Source organism: Aethalodelphis obliquidens, unplaced genomic scaffold (genome assembly GCF_003676395.1).
Source record: "Aethalodelphis obliquidens isolate GAN/ISIS:26980383/991018 unplaced genomic scaffold, ASM367639v1 scaffold100, whole genome shotgun sequence".
NCBI classification, from domain to species: Eukaryota; Metazoa; Chordata; class Mammalia; order Artiodactyla; family Delphinidae; genus Aethalodelphis; species Aethalodelphis obliquidens.
This window is the reverse complement of record NW_020838044.1, coordinates 531,914-553,819: the sequence shown is the minus strand read 5'-3', so window position 1 is coordinate 553,819 and position 21,906 is coordinate 531,914. Positions and strand designations below refer to the sequence as shown.

Here is a 21,906-nt window from a genome sequence, read left to right as displayed (position 1 = left end):
GTCGTCCAATGCAGTAGCCACTAGGCGCATGGGCTACTGAGCACATGCAACGTGGCTAGTCCAACTAAGGAACCTGATCTTTTGTTTTTAAAATTTTAATTAATTTAAATTTAAATAGCCTCTGTGTGGTTACTGTCTACTTTTTTGGACAGAGCGGTGTTACAGGGTCTTTCAGATCATGTAGTAGGGGAGACGTGAGAACTTTAGAATTACCCTAACTCCTTGTTTTTACTGATCAAGAAACTGCAAACCACATGGTTAGTAATCTGCTTAGAGTCATAAAATTAAGGAAAGGGACAAAATTATAAGTAGAGTCAGAAAATTAAGGAAAGGGACAAAATTATAGGTAGGTGTATATACTTCTCAGTTACAACTCTTCCCTTTCTGCAATTTGGTGACACCTGCAAACTTATGTTTCCGCTGCTATTGTTAATATTAGATTGTAAAACTACTGTTTTTGAAAAAATATATTTTTTTCTGAAATACACGTCCAGTGAGCCCTTTCCTCTTTTCTCAGGTTATAGAAACATTATCGCGACTCTCTCGCACACCTGTAGCGCTGGCCACAGGAATCAGGTAAGCTAGCTTCTCTGTGGTTCGTACGTCCTGTTCAGTTCGATGAAGTGATTGTTTATTGAATGGCTGCTATGTGTAAAGCACTTTGCATACAGGGACCACATCTCATTCATGAAGATTGGCCGGGTATATAAGTGCTCAATAGACATTTGAAATTTATCGAGCAAGTAAGAACTGATTCTTAGCGTTGAATAAGACACATTGGCTAAACATCGTTCTCAACTCACTGGTGACTGTCACTGATACAGTTCTTTCTTTTAACTCCCTCTAACATTCCTATACAGGTGATTCATTAAGACAAACACAAATGCTTAATTAAATTGATATTTTAAAAAAAGATATTGCAGTACATTTATATCCTGTAGGCCATAACAATAAGTCACAACTTCTAGGCGTTTCAGAAATAATCAGACAAGTATAAAATAATATATGTTCGAGAAGGTGTATTGAAAGTTTGGAACTAAGTGAAAAACTTGGAAGTACTGTTGTTGATCCTTGAAAAACGTGGGAATTAGGAGCACCAACCGTCCACACAGTTGAAAATTTAAGTATAACTTATATTCGGCCCTCTGCATCCTCAGTTCCTCTGCACCTGTGGTTCCAACCAACTGTGGATCGTGTAGTATTGTAGTATTTACTATTGAAAAAAATTCATTTATAAGTGGACGTGTGCAGTTCAAACCTTGCTGTTCAAGGGTTCACTGTAAATTGTTTAAATTATACCTTCTCCATGCAGTGAAGCATTATGCAGTCAGTTAAATATGGAAAGGTAGATGTGTTATGTTGTGTCGGGCCTTTTCTGTTTAAAATACTGCATATTCAAGTTAGGTCAGTCAGAAGGTTGTATTATTAGGAATGTTAGAAATACAGAAAAACAGTTTCAGTAGCCACATAGCCAGGCCACATGGAAATGGAATGGATCTCATTTTTTACCTGATTTCCTCAGGGCTCCATAATTCAGTCTCCAGCCGTTATGGGGCTCTGTGACCCTGGGTCTCTTCTTCTGTTGCTTCCATTTTTCTGTTCACATTCAGATTCAAACAGAGAGGATCCAAGCATGACAGCCCAGTCCCTGGGTACAAAGCACAGTGATCTTGGGGAAGACACCCACAGACTCTTCCTCAGAAATGGGCCATGAGTCTGGCAGCTTTCTACAGTAGTCTCTAGGCCGGATAAATGTTCCATACCTTGTCATTTTCTCTTCAATACATGATTATCTTTCCATGTCAACATATATTTTGTTATATGCAAACAGCAAATTTTGAAATAGCATGATTCTATCCTTATGTATTTATATATTGTTGGTTCTGAAACTATATATAGAAGAGTTTTTTCCTTGTTACTTATACTTTTTCCTTCTTACTTATAATTTCAATTTTTTACTACAATAGACTTGTATATAAGAGTATAATAAAATGTGTCAAAATTTATTTAAAAAAGGATTTTGAAACTGGCATTTCTCACACATTTTAATTTATTTGAAAAATAGATGTTCCTCAGATGTCTTAAGTACTAAGTTGATACATAAACGAATGTGAAAATGTTTTCACTATACTAAATATAATTATTTAGTAATTATCTAGTGCTTATTTTTTATTTTGATGGATCCTCTTGTTTTTATGGAACATATGACATGCTGACTTCATGTAAAAGAGGGTAAAACTTTTGGCACTATAGTATAATCACTGTGATTTTGTTAGACATAAATTTAGGGCATTATGTTGGTATTATGAATAAAGTTCATAGTACGAAGCAGACAAGGGAAGCCAATGGCTAGGAATAGGGTAGAAACTAAAGTGATTTTCTCTGAGCAGGGGACAAAGAAAACATCGTACTCTTTTTGAGGCCTGTTTGACTTATTTGTCCAATAGATGAAAAATAAAAAATACAACTCACACAACTTACGGTCTGAGTAGAAAAGTATATCAGAGTCAATGATCATATATAAAGGGCATGGCATTTTTGTTTTCTAATTCTCATCTATACTAGTGAATTGAGTCATGCTAGAATGGTCGTTACCTAATTACCAAGTTATTTGTCAGATCAGATTCTGTAAGTGCAAAGAATCTGAATGGTGCTAAAGGCAAGGACCCACTCTGAGCTGGGGGGCTGCAGTGGGCGCTGACGTGAGCCTGCAGGTGTGTGGCTGGTGGGAGGTCAGATGAGCACCTCAGCACGTCCACGACTGCTCACATGACTGTGGTGACCAGCCGTGATTGCTGCAGGTGATTTGAGGTAGCAGGTGCCACGCCTCCCTGGGGGACCCTGACACAGCCACAGCCAGGCACTTTGGGAGAAGCCCCAGAAGTCGTGTGAAACATGGTGACTGATCTGACCACTTTGGCAGCAGCTGAGGGTATGTGTTTCATGAGAGGTAAACGTCCAGCCTAGTTTCTACCTATTCACTCTTTTTTTTTCCCTCCCTCCTAGGCCCTTCCCGACAGAAGAAAGCGTTAATGATGACGACATCTACAAAAGCCTGCCTGATTTAATAGAGTATGTTGAGCATTTTCAACAAAAGTACACCACTGCCAATTTTTGCATCCTTTGTGGATTTTAACCGTGGGTGTTAAAATAGCTCTCTGAAGGGGAACCGTGGCTTAGTGATTAAGACATGTGAGAATTAACCTCAGACTCCTGATGGAAAGCTTCATGAGAAAATGTACTTCAACTGGCTTTCAATTCCTCTTGTGTGCCTTGCATTGTGCAAGTCTCTATGGAGAGTAAAGAAACAGACAGCAATGAAGTAACATTTGGAAGTTTCTCAAAGGCATAGGAAAGGTAGTAGATAAACCTGGAATCAGACAATTAACGAGAGGAGTATTAATAGAATCTACCACCCGACCTGTAGGACAGATAGTGCTTGCTGTGTAAGTTCAAGGACGAACGAGATCAGTGTGGGTGGGAGTTATTCAGGGATGTTTCAGTAGATGGTGTTGATTCTGAAGAGAGAATCCTTTGGGGCTGTATATTTAATAGTTGGGAGAGGCTAAAGGTCTTTGCAGCTGGTTATCTTCTGCTGATTGAGTGACTTGTGCAGATTACAAATAAAGGTAAAACTTGATCCTCACCCCTCAAGGAGCTGATGCCAAAGATCAGGTATGTTTGCAAAGAATTATAAGAAGACATAGATTCTGCTCCAGGAGAGATTCAGATCCTGTGGAAATTCATCCACTGATCGATCCTAATACCCCAGCACACGGACCTTGTTCTTGCCCTAGGACTTTTACACTGGCTGTCCCTTCTGCCCATGTGGCTGACCCCTCGCCATCCAAGTCTTTGCTCAGATGGCTCTGCCAGCGAGGCCTTTCCTATCTAAAATTGCCGCCACCCTCACCTTGCTCTGTGTTTTTACGGTACTCGCCTCTACCTGAGGCAGTCTCGGCTTGCCTCACTTTTTGTCCGTCTCCTCATCAGAAGGCCTGCTGCATGAGGTCAGGAACTTGACCTTGTTCCTGGCTCTTTTCGTAGCACTTCAAACAGTGTCTAGTGTCTAGTAGGTCCTCAGTAAGTATCTGTTTTCTGAATTAATAGGCCAAAGCTGCATTGAGCACTTACTGTCTTCCAGGCATGATGCTTCAGGCTGGAGCTATCATGAGACATCTATCAGTTCATAGGAGCTTACTGAGTGTGTGTTTCTGTCCTAACCATGTTACACGCGTCTCTCATGTAACACCACATTATGAGGTTGTTCCTAGTATCACCAGAGTTTACAAATGAGAAAATGAGGCTTGAAAGCTAAGTAACTTGCTGAAGATCATATTGAAGATCATAACTTCCTGAAGATCATAAGTAATAGTAGTCTTTGGATTGGAACCCAGGCAGTTCTTATTCTAGCGTGGAGGCTCTTACTCACTGCATTGATTCCCAGAGGCCTTGCTCCTCTGAGAGCTCTCAGCAGGAGCCACCAGCAAGGCTCGTAGCCCTTCCCAGAGTAGGCTGCCTTTGGATGGGCCTCGAAGTCTTGTATTTTACATGTGTATCAAGAATGGTTTCTCATCTCTTCTTAAAATCTCCAAGAACTCACTAATCTTCAGCAAGGTAATTGCTGATTGTCTCATTGAATAGGCTGCAATCTTCATAAAGTGACTATAAGATTACTTATCAGATAATCGAATTCCTTGTCGTCTTAGAAAGAATATTATTTCCAGTGCTATGATGACATTCTATCTTAACTCCCCACCTACACCTACTCATTTTTATAGTCTTCCCTCGTCTTGTTCTGTTGATGCCAAGATAAATCCTGTGAGGATGCAAGTTTGGAGAAAACTTGGGCCCCTGAACTGGCTGCTCTGAGGTGCCAACTCACATGCTCTGGGAGGTGCAGTCTGCTTCACCTCTTCACCAGGTGGTCGGAGGTCCAAATGTCGTGTGTTTCCTGCAGATGCCTGCTTTTGAGTTTGCTATGAGGGTTTGCTTTTCAGTCTTGGCTTTGTTATGATCTCTGTGGGCTCATAGACTTCCCTTTAACCTCTGGGGGTGAATCACTTGAAGGGAGGGCCCCAGAGCAAACACTGGTCTGCTCCCCAGGTAGGGGGAGTCATTCTGTCCTCACGTGGAGAGAAACAGACACAGGATGGAATGGAGAGCGTGTAAGATGGCTAAACGGTAGTGTCCTTGCTCCTTCAACCTTTATGACCAGGGTGTCAGATGGGACCATATCTAGGTTGCCCAGACACAGGAAAGCTAATATAGATTGCTGTTGATTTATTGACCATTTGAAGAATCACAGCTTTTTCCTCTCTCCCTTCTTCATTTTGTGCAAATCAGAGATTACTGCCCAAACTGTTAGCAAGAAAAACAGCTTTAGTATGGGATTGAGTAACAAAAACCCAAACTGTTCTAGCCCAATTGCAATGTGTATGGGTGCATGTGTGTCACTCCTACAATTCTTAGAGAAGAATCTGTGTGAATTTATACATATGTACCTCTGCCCTCATGCAAAATAGTCGATAGCAAGACTTAAGAAAGACGATGTGATTTTTTTGTTTGTTTTTTTTGGCTTTTTTTGGTTGGTTTGGGGGTGGGGGTTGGAGGGTCTGAGGGAGGAAAAGGATTTCACAGCCTGTTTTCCTTCTGAACAGGATCCCCTTTGATACAGAACCTACTCCTTTATCATTTCTTTAATCTCAGTTCCTTCATGAACTCATCAGACCTTCCTACCCTTCGATGAGTTATAGAAAGTGCTCGAACCAGTTTAACAGCCCCACTGTTCTCAGGCGGGACTGCCTAAGGCGAGACTGCCTGCCTAAGCCCCTCAGTATGGAAATTCTGGAACTGCCAATAAGACTCACCATCTCCCCAGTTTTTCAGAGTACAGAGCTGAAAGCATCCTTCGGTCCTCCCCCCTCTCCCTAATCCGGATTGGTCCCCAAGTCTGTAGCTGACACGGTCTCCTGAGTCTCTGTTTCTCTCCTCATCTGCCTTTACCCTGGTTATGGTACTCATTACCTCTCACCCACAGCATTTCAGTTCTTGGCTTCTCTATCTCCCTGCTTGGCTTCTTGACCCTCCACACTACCCCTCTATAACCCACTGTGGTCCTCAGATGCCCAGGTAAGGCTGAGCTCCCAGAGCGCAGGGCCCTTCTCAGATTGGTTCACCTCTTCCCTCTGGGGCTCCCCTCACTCACCTGGTCCCACTGGACCGGACTCCACCCCTCACGTCGCCAGCTTCTGCACACCTCTCTGCCATCGCACAGGTTGGGGTCCTTTGAATGCTCATCCCCTCTTCTCATTCATTGTGTCACCCTGGAGGGTGGAAACTGTGTCTGCCTTGTCTGCAGCTATATCTGCTGGAACATAGTATTTATTCAGCAAATACCTATTGAATAAATAAATACACTCAAGATCCAGTTCAGATGTAATATCTTCCATGAAGCTTTCCCTGCCTTCCTTAGTCAGAGTTATTCTTACTCTTCCCTCTGCACTCATAGAATTATGTGTTTATGTGCTGTTTTCCACACTAGACTATGGGAGAGCCCTTGGATCCATGCATTCTTAGCACTGGTGAGTCTGGCAATCAGTAGGTTCTTAGTTTAAGAATCAGGTAGGTGGGTGGATGGGTGGACAGGTAATCCTGGAATGAATTTTTCTCACAGCAGGTTCTCTGAAACTTCTCTCACCACCAGAGCGTTCTCCCTTAAGGCACCTTCCTTTCTTCTGGGTGTCTGACAGTTCATTTCTGTCAAATGCCTCCAGATAACTCTTCATGACAAACATAGACAACCTTGTGATTGCACCTACTTTGAAAAATGCTCCGAGTTGCAGAGTGACATTTATAGTTAGTGCTTTTATTTTTGTACGTTAATTTATAATGTTCTATCTGCACAGGCCCAAGAGAAATGCTAAGGGCTGGCAGTACTGAACGAGTTGAATTTCTTTTCAGAGAGATATTAATGCTTCTTTCTAACATACCTAAATTTATTAATCTCAGTTCTTTGGCATTATTAGTTAATAGAAGCTAATTCTAGAACTCTTGAACTGAAAGGAAAAACTTAAGGAGTAGTAGCAGAATGGGTGATAGGTGGAAACAGCTGTTTCTGTGTTGACTGAATAGGGCCCGATTTTTAAAGTCTCCATGAACGCTTCCACAGTGACTGATTACGTTTCCCTAACCCTTCATTTGAGATTGTAAACCTATGCACTTTGTTATAAAGCGGAAGCTAGCACACCATTGTCAAGCAATTATACTCCAATAAAGATGTTAAAAAAAAAATAGGGATTATTTTCCACTGCCAGGAGACCAGCAGAAGAATTTCAATGGCTTTTAAAAATGTCTTGTGGCCTTGGGGCCATTTCTTTAAGCAAAATACAAATAGAACAGATAAAAGCAGAATCTGACAGAATCAAACCTGCGGGTACCCTCTGAGTGGCCTTGAAGGAACATGGTTTGAAAACCATTGCATTAGATATTGACAATTATAATCAGCAGAAATTTTTGCTTTATAAAGATTATTTATAACATATTAGGTCCTCCCCAACTCCTGTGTCTTCTCCATATTATACCCTTTAATACAGGTAATGAAACTGAGGTCTTGACATATGAAAAATGGGAGGTAGTATGATAGAGCAGTTAAAACACTCAGTGTGTAAGACAGACTGGGTTTTAAATCCTGGCTCTGCTGTCTGATTAGCTGTGTTATCCTGGGCAAGTCAAAGAACATTGTGTTCTCTCAAAGTCCTTGTCACTCGAATTGGCCAAACAGCAGTGCCTACCTGATAACAAAATTAATGCTGGACCTGGGCAAACCAGGTGAGATAACCCATCCAGAGAGGCGTGAAGGTTAGGGCACTGCCATCGTTGTCAGATTCTGTGGTTGTCGTTTGTCCTTGTTCTTATTAGGAGGGGCAGAGCTGTAATGTAAACTTTTGCCTCTTTCCACTGTATGTGATTTGCTCTCTGGATTTTCTGTTGATAACCAGTAAGCTATTTCTAACTACTGTATTTACTGCATGCTAGAAAATGACGTTTATGTTATACCTTTTGCTTCAGTGAAACCCGTGTGGAAGATGAAGAGGGTCTGTACGACTGTGTTTATGGGGAAGACGAAGGTGGCGAAGTGTACGAGGACTTGATGAAGGCGGAGGAGGCGCATCAGCCTGTAGGACTTTGACTTGCCTGTTTTTTAAGTTACTCTGAGTATCTTATTAGGAAAGTGATTATTGGAAGGACTAATTAATATAATAATTAATAAAATAATATTTATGTTTTAATTATACTAATTATAATTATAAAATAATAGCATAATTATAATTAATACAATGGTTATAATTATTTATGTAACTTCTGTTGGGATCGTTGTTTTTCTTTTTTATCTTGCTTATAACTCTATAACCATGACTTGTTATTCTGAGTATTTTATTAAGAAAGTGATTATTTGAAAGACGAATGAATACAATAATTATAATTAATAAAATGAAATAATATTTACGTTATAAGTATATTAATTATAATTATAAAATAATAGCATAATTATCATACAATAATTATTTATGTAACTTCTGCTGGGATGTTTTTTTTGTTTGTTTTCTTTTTTATGTTTACTTGCTTGTAACTGTATAACCATGACGTGTTGCTGCATTTGGAGACATGTAAACATGACATTTTACAGTTCAGAACAACCATAGGAAATCTCTGGTCTAAATCTCTCCGTTTACTAGTAAGAAAATCAAGTCTAACAAGTAAACGGCATGCCACACAGCTAAATAATTGCAGAGTGGCAATAGAACATAATTTCAGGGGATCATGAAATTATATTGTTATGAAAGGAAATCTCTTGCAAAGCAGATAAATCTACTTTAAGTTTGATGTGGCATAAAGTATAGGTTAAAGAATATTTCTTCCTGTTTGTTAGGGGTTGATATGAGATATTTTTGTTGTTGTTGTTTGTTTCATTATAGGTCTCCTAGCATTTTTTTACTATTTTATAAACTTAGTTTCAGGTGTTGCCATAGTCAACAGCAGCCCACAAAGCTTTATCTGCATGAAAATATCTAAAACATTCAGAATTACCTTGAATGATTTTCTCATATATAATTTGAAATGAAAAATAAGGTCAGTTGCTTAAGCTTTTATTAACATTTTCTTTACACAAAAGACTTTCTTCATCATCTGGATGGTACTTGAGGTTTCTTCGGTGCTTTGATGAATTCGCTCGGCTCTCTTGGACCTCTTGCATTTAATAAAGGGCCGACGGGTTGTCCGGTGCCCACATAGGGGACAGTAGCTTCTGTGGGATGGAAACAAGTTGGCTGGCCTGTGTTCAGTAAACGTCACGAATGTGTGCTTTAACCCACTGCACGAGCTGACGGGACGCCTGTGGCAGCAGTTTAAGAGTGTTTTAGGTGATGGAGTATCGTCCATACCCCTTTAATTATCAACTTCTTTGGGCACCAGCAAATTCTTCATTGTCTTTCCCAAGGACCGTCTTCACTGAGCTTACGGTGCTGGGCTGTTCATGTGGCCCAGGGTGAGCAGTGATGATGATTGAACGCACAGGGCCCTTCTTGTGCATTCCTCAGGGTGTTAAGCATGCTACACAGGTTATCTCATTTACAGCTCCTTGGGCTGGGTACTGTAATTCTGTTTTATAGATGAGAAAACCAAGACACAGAGAGATTAGACAAACTAATAACAGCAAAACTGGTTCTTGAACCAAATTCTATCTGATCCCCAAAACTTGGATCTTCCTACTATGTTCTACTGCCTAGAGTCTTAAACAGTAAGAGAGCCAAACACCAAGATGTTAACTCTTGAAAAAATATTTTAAGATTTTTTACTTACCAAATATCCTTTTACGATTTTTGCAGTATTTCTACAGCGCTTATAAAGTATGCTGTACATTAAGAAAACTGTATAAGACCATTCATGATGTTTCCAGATTCAGTAACATTTATACTAAAATAGATGTTTCAGTTTAAAGAGAGTATACTCAAAAGTATATTTTTAATTATCTAAAACTTTTTCATTTACATTGTTCACATTCTTTTAAAAAGCAAAGATCCTTCACAAATGCAGTTAAATATATCTTTCAGTTATGTGTTTTATTAGAATGGAACACTTAAAAAAACAATCATTTTTATTTCTATCTTCTACTGGAAAGATTAATACATGAATTTGATTAAATAATGTTAATTTGAAAATTCTAATTGTAGAAATGTCCAGAAAATGACATACGGAGTTGCTGCCTAGCAGAAATAAAGCAGACAGAGGAAAAATATACAGAAACATTGGAGTCAATAGAAAAAGTAAGTCATCAGGTATCATTCTTGATGCTCCAATACTGCCTTGCTAATACCTTAGGCTCAGTGTTTCTACAGTGTCTGCATATTCTGATTTTCAGCAGGACTTTGGGTTTAAAGATCTCAAAGCAGATTTACTCATCCCACAATGATTTATTGATTTCTTAGTATGTGAATGGCACTATTCTAGGGACTGGGGGTATAGCAGTCAACACAACAAAGCTCTAGTTCTCATGACACTCTCATGGGAGGGTTTATAATTTAAGCAAACGAGTATGCCAGGTGGTGATAAATTCTCTGAAGAAAAATAAGGCAGGGGAAGTGGGTAGTGAGTGATGGGAGAGGCTGGTGTTACCTTATATAGAGTGGTAATGGAAGGCCTCTGTGGTCAGATCGTATTTAAGCAGAGAGCTTTGTGAATGGAGGGAGTAAGCCATGTGAATATCCCAGAGTGGACAATCCCTGGGAGAAAGGTCCTCACGTGGGACAGTGTTCAGTGTGCTTCAGGGAACAGCAACAGCCCAGGAGGCTGAAGCAGAATGAGTGTGGGGGAGCAGTGAGATCAGAGACTTTGTGAGCCCCCAGGTCACAGGGGACATATAGGAGCACCTGGCTAAAAGCTAGAGCGTTTTGAGTAGAAGAAGTGATGGGATCTAACGTAAGTTTTTAACAGATCATTCTGACTCTTGTCAGGCAAGGGTGGAAATTGAGAAAAATGTTAGAAGGATATCGTAATAATTAAGTTGATGGAAAATGGTGGAATTGGTTGAGGTGGCAGGGAGTGGTCAGATTCTGAATAAATTTTGAAAGTAGAGCCAAGTGGATTTGATGATGGATTAGGTAAAGGATGTGTGGAAAGAGCAATCAAGAATTCTTGGTTTTCTGTTCTTGTTTGTTTGTTTGTTTGTTTGTTTGTTTGTTTTGGCCATGCCACATGGCTCGGTTTGTGAGATCTTAGTTCCCTGACTAGGGATTGAACCCTGGGCCCACAGCAGTGGAAGTGCAAGAGTCCTAACCACTGGACTGCCCAGTGGGAAGTCCTAACAATGCTAGGTTTTTAGCATGAGTAACTGTGTAAATGGTGAAGATGGTGACTGAGATGGAGAAGGACAGGTGTAGGAATCACGAGTCTGTTGGGACTTACTAAATTTGTAATACCTATTAGCTTCCAAGGGGATGTAGTGAGGAGGAAGTTAGATGTATGAGTCTGACATTCAGGGGAAAGGTTGGATGTATAGATTGGGCCATTATCATTATGCAGTGGTGTTTAAAGCCATGGCAATAGATGAATCACCAAGGGAATGGATGTTGATAGAGAAGAGGTTTGAGGTCACCTCTGGCGACTTCCACATTTGGAGGCTAGGAGAATGAGAACCAGGAGAAAGTTTTGGAAGTTTAAAAAGAGAGATGAAGGCATGGAAGAGTTGTTTAGGAGAACGAGAGGGTAAATGTACTAGGATAATGTAGCATTACAGGCTCATTTGGGTTTTGTGATTATATTTTTAATTAGCTATCAGTGTAGCTTCTGTTTAACTTCTTAGGTATAGGCACAAGATATATGGCAAGCTAGATTTAACCAGCGTTTTCATTTTTCCAGAATGAAAGAAGAGAGGGTAAGGGTACTTGTAGGGCAGTGATTCTGATGATGGCTCGTGGAATGTAAACTGGGTAAAAAGGGAAGTGAGGACATGAGGGATGTGAGATGGTCAGGGGATTGGCAGACCCAGTGGGTTGGAGAAGTCCTTGGAGAAATGAGCTGTAAAGGTAGGAGGGTAGAGGTCAGAGACTTGCTTGCTTCAACTTAATTCTGTGGAGCATATGCAGTTGTTGGTAATGACGGGGTCTTGGGCTATGACCACAAGAGGACCTGAGCTAGGATAGGGCACAGATTATTGGAGTTCAGGGAACTGAGAGGCCAGGCTATTGGAAGGACCATCTGCACAGATACTGATACGACCAAAAATGAAGATGGGAGTAGTAATGGACAGAGATATGGTAGGCCAGGAACTAAAATTCTCAAAGAATGAAGGGGAATGATCCATGAATTGTATATGCAAATTATTGATCTCAGGGATCTAGAATCTTCACAGAGCATTTGAGGGATATTTGAATTAGTCCTCAAACATATCTCCAGAAGGTTGCCATTTTTTGCCAGTTTGGCCAGTGGTGTTCTCTCTTCTTTTTTTTCTTACTTTCAGAAGGATTTATAGCCCAGATCTTTTATTTTATATTTTAAATGTATTAACTTGTATTTATGTCTTCATATCTCTGTTCAAATATAGAATTTTTACGGTAGAGAAAATAGTTTCTGCTTTTTTCTTGGTATTCATAATACTGATTAACTTCAGTAATATTTATTGCTCATTGATGAAAAACTATTATATAGATTAGGATAAGTTGTGCTTAATTATTACCCCTCTCTTCTCTCCTGGTAGTATTTCATGGCACCATTAAAAAGATTTCTGACAGCAGCTGAATTTGATTCAGTATTCATCAACATTCCTGTAAGTAAAAACATGCTAGCTAAAATTGTGGTACACTTCTATAAAATCCTCTTTTCTTATTGGGTCCCTATTTGAACATTCTATTGTATTTTTAAAGAATTTTAACCCAATTTTCTGTCTCCTGAGTTTTTATAGTCTTATTTTCTGGAAATAACTAGTAAGTCATATCGCCAAGCAAAAGTCAGAATGTATGCTGAACGCAAAAGGATAAGGTTGATGTATCATACTTAACTGCTTGTCACAACAAGGTAGTCTCAGTTAATCCTTGGTGTTATGGTCTCTTTCTCTTGTGGGAATCCCCTTTTGCTCCACTCCCTGCTTTATTGTTCTTTCAGCCCCCCAACCCCATCTTACAGACACTGTCCTGGCTCTATCTGTCTTCTTCACTTCCCTCCATTCCTACACTTTCTTGTCCTCTGCTTTTTGGTGTTTTCTTCTTCTGGTTGCATCAGCCTAAACTCCCATTTCTGAAATACACTGCTTCTTTATGATATAACAGTCTTTTATTTTTTAAATAAATTTATTTATTTATTTATTTTTGGTTGTGTTGGGTTTTTTTTGCTGCGTGGGCCTTCTCTATTTGCGTCGAGCGGGGGCTACTCTTCGTTGCGGTGTCCAGGCTTCTCATTGTGGTGGCTTCTCTTGTTGTGGAGCATGGGCTCTAGGTGCATGGGCTTCAGTACTTGTGGCACATGGGCTCAGTAGTTGTGGCTTGCAGGCTCTAGAGTGCAGGCTCAGTAGTTGTGGCACATGGGCTTAGTTGCTCCACAACATGTGGGATCTTCCTGGACCAGGGCTCAAACCTGTGTCCCCTGATCTTCCTGGACCAGGGCTCGAACCTGTGTCCCCTGCATTGACAGGCAGGTTCTTAACCACTGCGCCACCAGGGAAGCCCGATATAACAGTCTATTTTCATGGTAAGATGTGAGGAGCTTTTCTTCACATTTACATAGCATTTCAAATTTCAGGGTACCTTATTATCTGACAGTCCTAAAAGGATATGTACCCAAAAGCATAGAGGCAAGCCAAATGCAATACCATGTAAGGTCTTGCTAGGCAAGATTCAAGTTCTTAGACCTCTAGAACTGGCCTCAGTTTTTCTTTTTTTCCTTTAATATTTATTTATTTATTTATTTAATTTATTTATTTTGGCTGTGCTGGGTCTTCGTTGTGGCACACGGGACCTTTGTTGCGGCACACGGAACCTTCGTTACGGCATGCGGACTTCTAGTTGCGGCATGTATGCGGGCTCTAGTTCCTCGACCAGGGATCAGACCCGGGCCCCCTGCATTTGGAGTGCAGAGTCTTACCCACTAGACCACCAGGGTAGTCCCTCAGTTTTAATATGTAGCTCTTATATACAGTATATAAGCTTTTATGAACCGGCTTGCTTGTATCACCTGTAAAGTCTCTAATATTTTGATTCCTTTATATTTAGTGTTGCTTTGCACCAGTTTAGCTATGACATGTTGTCCTTGTTCCTGATTTTGGCCAAATGAAGACATCTTATTGATTTGTAACGTAGAAGGAAGAAAAAGATCCCAATATCAAATGAATATTTAGCATAAAACAAACCACACATTTTAGGAAGATGAGGATCTTAAACCACCTAAATACGCTTACCGTAACTTAGAACCCATTTGACAGTCCTTATTCTAATATCTTTTCCATGCTCCTCAGAAAAGTGACAGGGCCAACATATTCATGTTTCACTTAGCACCTCCTAAGGAAGGGCATGCCCTGCATCAATGTGTGCTCCAAGGTACACGGGAAGAGATCCTGGGAGAATTGGCACCTTGATTCGGATTTCCTCATTTCCTGGCTGTGACATGTATTTTACTGTCTGACCGAAAATTACTTGCTTATCAGGAAAAATGTGAAATTCTATCTTTTGAGTTGCCCTACTAAACTGCCTACTACAATTTATTTGCTGCTTATTTATGACATTAGTTGGCTGGTTTCAAGTAATTTAGTCTGATTATTGTTAGCTTAGCTCCAGGACACCACTAATTGGCCAAAGTACAAATCTACATTTTTATGTCTCGAGGACATGAATCATTACTTTATCCTGTCAGTAAAACATTAAGCACTTGGATAGTTTTATTTAAAAATTTAAAGTGATTATAAGATGAAACTGAACTGTACATATTTTTATACAAGGAATAAATTACCCTTTAATAACTAGAGAGAGAATTTCTTTTTCCACAGTCAGATCTGAAATTGCTATTTTCCGTGAACATGGCCTGTCTTTCTCCCCCTCTCTCCCTCCCCTCCCCTTCCCCTTCTCTCTTTTCTCTTCTTTCCCCTCCTTTTTTTCCTCTTTACTGATGGTAGCAGGTTTATATATTGAGGGTATTCAGCATATCCTTGAATGGCAAGTCTGGCAGCAATAGGGATGCTGGGCTCCGGGTGATTTTTTTGGTTCTGATTCCTAATTTGCTTTGACACTGCTTTCTTTTCTAAGGAACTTGTAAAAGTTCATCGGAACCTAATGCAAGAGATTCATGATTCCATTGTAAATAAAAACGACCAGAACTTGTATCAAGTTTTCATTAACTACAAGGAAAGGTAACTTTTGGATTTTAAATTTTGTGGCTATTAGTTTGTAATTATAGTGAGGGTTAGTATTAAAATTGCTCATAAGTAGCTATTACTATCGTTCATTAAGATACTGTCTGGGCAGTAATTAGAACATGGGACAGTTAATTTCTGGGTAGTGGTTGACCTCTATATGTGTATCAGGGAAAAAAAAAAAAGAAAAAAAGAAGGGTTCAGACTTTTGCATTGAAAACCAGAAGGTGCAGTTTCTGTCACTCTTGAGTCCTGTAGACTTTAGGAAGTCATTTTAACTCTCTGAGCCTCCTTTTTTCCATCTGTAAATGTTAGGGGTAGATTATCTGGTACGTAGTGCTTTTTCCAACTCTAATACCTTATAATTCTGTATTTTGGAGTATTACATTCACAGCCAACGTCAGTTTCCCTTTCTGAATTTGAAAAAAATCTTCTGAACAATTCACATAAATTAGAAGTACCAAGGAATTTTGCTTAAAATAGAGCGCTCTCTTTTAAAATCAAGCACTATAGTTCCTAGTACTAAGAAGTAGCTAATTAATTGCTTACATCAACATTAGATAAATATTAATGTAGTAGTTTTTTTGTTTTCCAGTAGAGGGCTAAAAGAAACAATAAATTAACCGGGCTCTTTGCAAAAATCGGTATTACCCCAGAGATACCCTTCCCGAAGCAGGCTCAGACCCCATGCAATGTGAGTTATCTCCCAGCCAGCACAGCTCAGCCCTCTTATTCCCACTTTTCAGATAATGTATTTTTCTTAATTAAAACGGGGGAGGGAGTAGGAGGTTTATTAATGAGTAGAGTTGTAAGTAGTGATTACAGTGAAACAGTAGTAGAAAATAAAACTGTTCCTGAGTGAGCGTGAACAGTGTAAAAGTTGATCTCTAATAGAAACTTGAAGAGAAGTTTTTAATTTTGTTTTTGATTATTATATGCACTCAAACAATATTAACCGTCATTAAGCCAGTTTGTAAAATCTACCTGCTATAAAAACATGCATGGAATCAATCCCATTCAAATTTGGAAATTAAAAATAGTCATTTTTAATACTGTAAATACGAGTGACTTTCAATCTATAACTGTATGTGTGGTGTGTCTTAAAAAGAAACGAGAAAGCTGAGGTTCAGAGAACTTATGATAATCTGCCCAGGGTTACCTGGAAAGTAAGAGATGCAGGACGAGTGAGATTTGCTTTGGTTATGCCTAATTGTGGTTTTAAATAGGTGAATTTCCTCTTCCACTTTATTCTTGCCTTTTTGTCCTCAGATTTTTTCCTCTCTCTCTTTTCCTTTCAGGTTGGTTATTTATGGGCAGTACTGCAGTGGAGTGGAGTTGGCCATCTCTAGTTTAGACTACATTTCTAAGACAAAAGAAGATGTCAAACTGAAATTAGAGGTGCCTGTTTATTTTTTGTGTGTATATGACAGAGTAAAATAAACTAAAACCAACATATTCTTTTCATGATCTATGCAACAGCAAATTTCTATGAATTCTAAGTGTAATTTCATAAAATATTTTAATATATAGCTCTATAAAATAATAATGTGGCAGTAATAATAACAGTAGTAAGATAGAAGATTTATGGCTTTTTTACATGCCTTATCTCATTAGATCCTCATGACTTTGTGAGATACATACAATTAATTTTTTTATCTTATGGTTAAGAAAGCCAGTGTTCAGAGAGATCATGAGTAATTTGCCCAGGGTAGTAAAAGGTACAGGATGAGTAAGATGTATGTGAGATAATATGTATGTAGATGTAAACTGTTTACTAAAAATATAAGATATTGGGACTTCCCTGGAGGTCCAGTGGTAAGACTCTGTGCTTCCAGTGTAGGGGGCGTGGGTTCGATCCCTGGTCAGGGAAATAAGATCCCACATGCTGCATAACACGGCCAAAAGATATTTAGGGGAAAACGTATAAAAAGGGCATGGAATATGTATAACTGATTCACTTTGTTATAAAGCAGAAAGTAACACACCATTGTAAAGCAATTATACCCCAGTAAAGATGTTAAAAAATAATAATAATAAAAAAAATAATAAAAAATAAAAAAAGGGCATGGATATTGCCCATAAGAAGGCAAGACAGGCACACATATGGTGAGATTAAGTAGTATGTGATAAGCACTCAGTCAGGGCTCCATGAGTAAGACTGAGTGATCACTTCAGTATAGTTAGACTGTGGAAGATTTACCTGAAGAGGGAGCATTTGAGCTAGGTCACTGAAGAATGAGGTGAGTCTTGATAGACGAGAGTCCATGTAGGGCATTCTGGAAGAATTGGTATGTCTTGACCAGAAGGATCAGGCAGGTTTGAGAAATGGCAAGTAGGTTAGTATGAATAGAGCACATGGTAACAATGGAAAATAAGTCTGGAAACTGTGTTAGGTCATTTATTTTTTTGGTACATCTTTCCCCCCCCCACACACAAGAAGAGTCTGCACTTTCAAAAATCTTTTGAAAAATGATTATTTATATGTCATATGAATTGTCATCTCAAATATATTATCCATATGTATGGATCTTCTTAAATTTCAGGTGGAGATGTATAGTCAACTCTTCTGTGTGTGGCTTGGTTGGCTCTCTCATATCCTCCTTGCTGCTCTTTGTTGGGTTTAGCAGTGAGGTCAGGTGATGAACAGAGAAGAAGAGGTAGATGATTTGCAAGGCAGAACCCCTTCACTGTTTAGCATATCTGGTCTGATTTAATAAAATAATTCCCACAAAGGGGAGCTATTGGTGAGAAAATTTGCACATCAACAGACTACCAAGTAACTGTACTAATTCTATATCATGGATCCTTCTTTCTTACCTCTCACAATCCCTTGATGATGCGGATCTTATGGCTGGAGATGGTTTGAGTCACCACTAAGTGACATCCTTACAGCCTTGTTAGCCTAAAGGGCCCCTGCTCCTCTTTGGAGAGCAGAGCCTTGTAAGTCTAGAACTATAAGCCACCTTGACTCAAATTAAAACACGATGGTAAGATAAAAGTTAACAACGTACACAACGACTTCCTAATAGAGCTACCATTTAGGCAGTTTTTTTTTTTTTAATAAAGATATATATAATTCTGGTTCAAGAGAGGAGTCAGAAAGTGGTCAATCAAACCTGCATTATATTCTCAGCATTATATGCGTGTTACTCTCCCTTCTTTCAGACTCACTGTCAAAATCCTGCCCAGTGAGCATACTCTATAGTTTCTGTAGTCACTGTAAGTCTTAGGGAAAGAGAGAACCTCAGACTGAGTTTGAAAGGCTCAGGGTGAGGTGATGCTGGTTGTGTTAACCGTGGGTCTGATTTGGAAGTATTTAACCAGATACTTACTATAAGCCCTCAACAAATAGTCTTTGCTGGAACTGTCTTCTGCAAGTCCCAGCATGATGGAGGGAAAGCTGCCTTATACTAGGTTTCTCTCTGCCTCCTTCATGTCTTCTTTTTGTGGTTATTTTTATTCTTGATGATTTTTGTCTTTTTTTCACCCCTACTGTAGAACCAAAGTAACATGGGGTGAAGGGTAATAGAGTCTCTTTACCTTGTTCTCTAAGCTGGCTCATCCCTATTACATTTTCTTTTCTTTTCACTTAGAATTGGAGTTGAGGCTAAGCACTTGACTGGATGTTTGGAAGGATCATTTCTAGCCTTTATTTGCTTTCAATACTAATAAGCATTTTACACTTCAGTCTCGGCCCCCTAATTGTAGCTAATGCCAGCGCTGTTAGTTTCTTTACTTCCTGAGCTTATAACTTAGAACTTGAAATAATTTTTTCCCCAACAGTTTTACACTGACTTCCATAACATAACAAAGTAAATTTTAAATGTATAACATTTCTGTTCTTAACACTATGTTAAGATGGCATAACATAAGAAGTGTAAGATACAACCTCAATTTCCAAGGAACTTAAAATGCAGCTGGGAAGATGAGACCCATTCATTACAATAATATTAACAGTTTGACCTCCTATTTGAGACCCATGATCCAGAACTCGCTATAATCTGTGGAAGCAAGAAATCATTTGAAATAGTTAATCTGTCCAGTGAACCCCAGCAATTGACAAGATGTGAGCTAACATGTCAGGATGTGTCACCAGTTCTTGTTTGAAAGCTGTAGTCAAGCACTCATTAACTCAATATGGTCATTGGAGCTAATGGTGTTTGTTTCTATAGCTTCTGATAATATAATATATCCTTCCATGTGCTGGAAAAGCTAAGTGTGGGGAAAAGGGAAACTAAAGAGTATTTTCTTGAATACAACCTCTTCCATGAACTGGAAAATTCCTTGGTCTTGGTTATGTAATTGTCTGAGGATTTTGGACTTAGGTTGCTCACAAATAAAAATATCTTTATGACACCTTATTGTTTTTTTTGGATGATACCATGAATATTTGAGACACAGTAAGATCAGAAAAGCAATTTGTTCAAGGTCACACAGACAAGAATTGCCAAACTTGATTTAAATTCAGGCTTTGACACTGCAAATTCAAAGTACTTTCCTCAAAGTCTTAGTTAATGTCAATAGAGTGAACCCGTCAATGCTATTTTTTGATAAACTTGTAAGAAAGGAGATTGTGAGATTAAAAAAATAAAATCTGAGGCTTTGAAAACTTTGAATCCTGTAGTGGGTTTATACTTTAGCAAATTTTGGGAGTCAATCATTCCATTTCATTCATTACAACAAATGTTTAGTCAGTAAATACTAGATTCTTAAGAGGTATAAAAGACATAATATATTGGGGAAAATATTATACATATACAACAATAATTAAGAGACCCACAAGGCACAGAGAGACAGCACAATTTTGATTGGGACTATTACTAACAGCCTTGAAGTATAGTTCTTCAAGAGGATGATGAATTTTGCTGGGAACTAGTCCAAGCACATGGCAGTTGGAGAGAACCGAATGAACCAAGGCATAATGGTGGGGAGGGAACATAGTGGGTTTAATTAATGGGGCTTGTTCTTGATGCCTGGTCCACAGGCCTGCTTGGGGAGACTGGTGAAAGGTTAAGTGGTAAGTGAGGGGAAAATGCTGGAGGACCACTAGAGAAAATAATTTTCATATGTAAAATAGTTCTACATATTTATTCTTATTTAGAGTTGAAATGCTACAAGCTTTGTTTGTTTCTTTTGGTTTTTAACTGACGATTTCTTAAAACTTCCTAGTTTTAAGAAAGAAGGATTGTTAAGGAAAATAGCAAAATATTTATTGTATAATAGCAGTTTTGCTTATGGCGTTTGCATCCTTTAATGTTTGTATTATGACTCCTTTTGCTAAAACTAAAACAGTTCAATTTAAAAACAATTTCTTTAGGAATGTTCTAAAAGAGCAAATAATGGGAAATTTACTCTTCGAGATTTGCTTGTGGTTCCTATGCAGCGTGTTTTAAAGTATCACCTTCTCCTTCAGGTATGTAATTTAAAACTGTTTGTTTATTCATTAATTCAACACAATGTTAATGAAGCATCAACTAAGCTGCAGAAACTTTATGTTTGGAGCCCTATCCCCTTACAGTTTTCAATTATGAGGATAGCTAAGTGGGAAATAACAGAACAGCTGGAAACTTTTTCTTCCTTTTAAGCAAAGATAATTCTGTATCTTTCACACAGTCACATTTTGAGTTCTTCAAACAGAACTGGCTCCAAAAAAATTAAAAAAATTAAAAACAAGGCAAAACAAATACAAATATCCCTTCAACCAAGTCTTCTGTCATTAGCAGTAATCATTTATTAGAATCTCAGTGTTGCAATACACTTGAATTTTGACAGGTTAATTGTGTTAGAATTTGTGCCTCATAACCATAAACGAAAGAGAATTGTGTCACACTCTGTGTTACTTTCCGCTATAGTAAATTATAATAAGACTGCATTTATTTTGAAGTGATTCTTGTTATAACCCCAAAGCTTATGGTTTCCACGGTTAGTCTTCTAATGAGGGTGGAGAGTCTTATAAATTTAACTTGATAGCTGTACCAGGAGACTCATTAGTTCTGCTCCAAAGAAATGTCTTTCTGTATTAGTCTATCAGCTTTGCTGATGCTTGTGAAATGCCATTTAAAAAGATCTACTACCTGTATGTGAAATATAATTCTGAGTTTGCTGTGCTTTATACATCTTGTATATTAAATTTCTTGAACTGTAACTGCAAAATTATTAGTCATTTCTATTTTCTACTGAGAAATCAGAAAAATTCAAACCCTGATTATTCCTTACAAATGCGTTAAAACATTTATGAGACCTAAACTCAAAGCAACTTAATCAAACTGCATTTTATGAAAAAATAATAAGGAAGACTTAGGCAGTCAATTTCTGAGATATCATGAAACTAAAAACATGTCCAAAAGAAGATAATAATTTATCTTGTAACTTTAGTATAGTCAAATATTGATTGAAGAGTTTAAAAGTTGCAGTTTTCAAGAAATATCTATTTTCTTCATTACTCAGCCATAAAAAGAAATTGAGTTATTTGTAGTGAGGTGGATGGACCTAGAGTCTGTCATACAGAGTGA

At 38.6% G+C, this 21,906-nt stretch overlaps 1 protein-coding gene across 5 annotated transcripts in view; it reads left to right on the top strand.

Moving 5' to 3' along the window:
* The window catches only part of VAV3 (vav guanine nucleotide exchange factor 3), a 396,308-nt gene that overhangs the window by 176,068 nt on the left and 198,334 nt on the right, over positions 1-21,906 (top strand). For 4 of the 5 annotated variants that reach the window (XR_003430677.1, XM_027096221.1, XM_027096219.1 and 1 more), the window contains 8 exons: positions 518-576; positions 3,007-3,072; positions 8,071-8,179; positions 10,233-10,325; positions 12,755-12,823; positions 15,288-15,391; positions 16,693-16,792; positions 20,712-20,807. Coding sequence is in view for 4 of the 5 variants with exons in the window: in XM_027096221.1 (XP_026952022.1) it covers positions 518-576; positions 3,007-3,072; positions 8,071-8,179; positions 10,233-10,325; positions 12,755-12,823; positions 15,288-15,391; positions 16,693-16,792; positions 20,712-20,807 (696 nt within the window). In the remaining variant the exon portion in view is untranslated. The remainder of the gene's footprint in view (positions 1-517; positions 577-3,006; positions 3,073-8,070; positions 8,180-10,232; positions 10,326-12,754; positions 12,824-15,287; positions 15,392-16,692; positions 16,793-20,711; positions 20,808-21,906) is intronic. The other variant, XM_027096220.1, reaches the window with a different exon arrangement.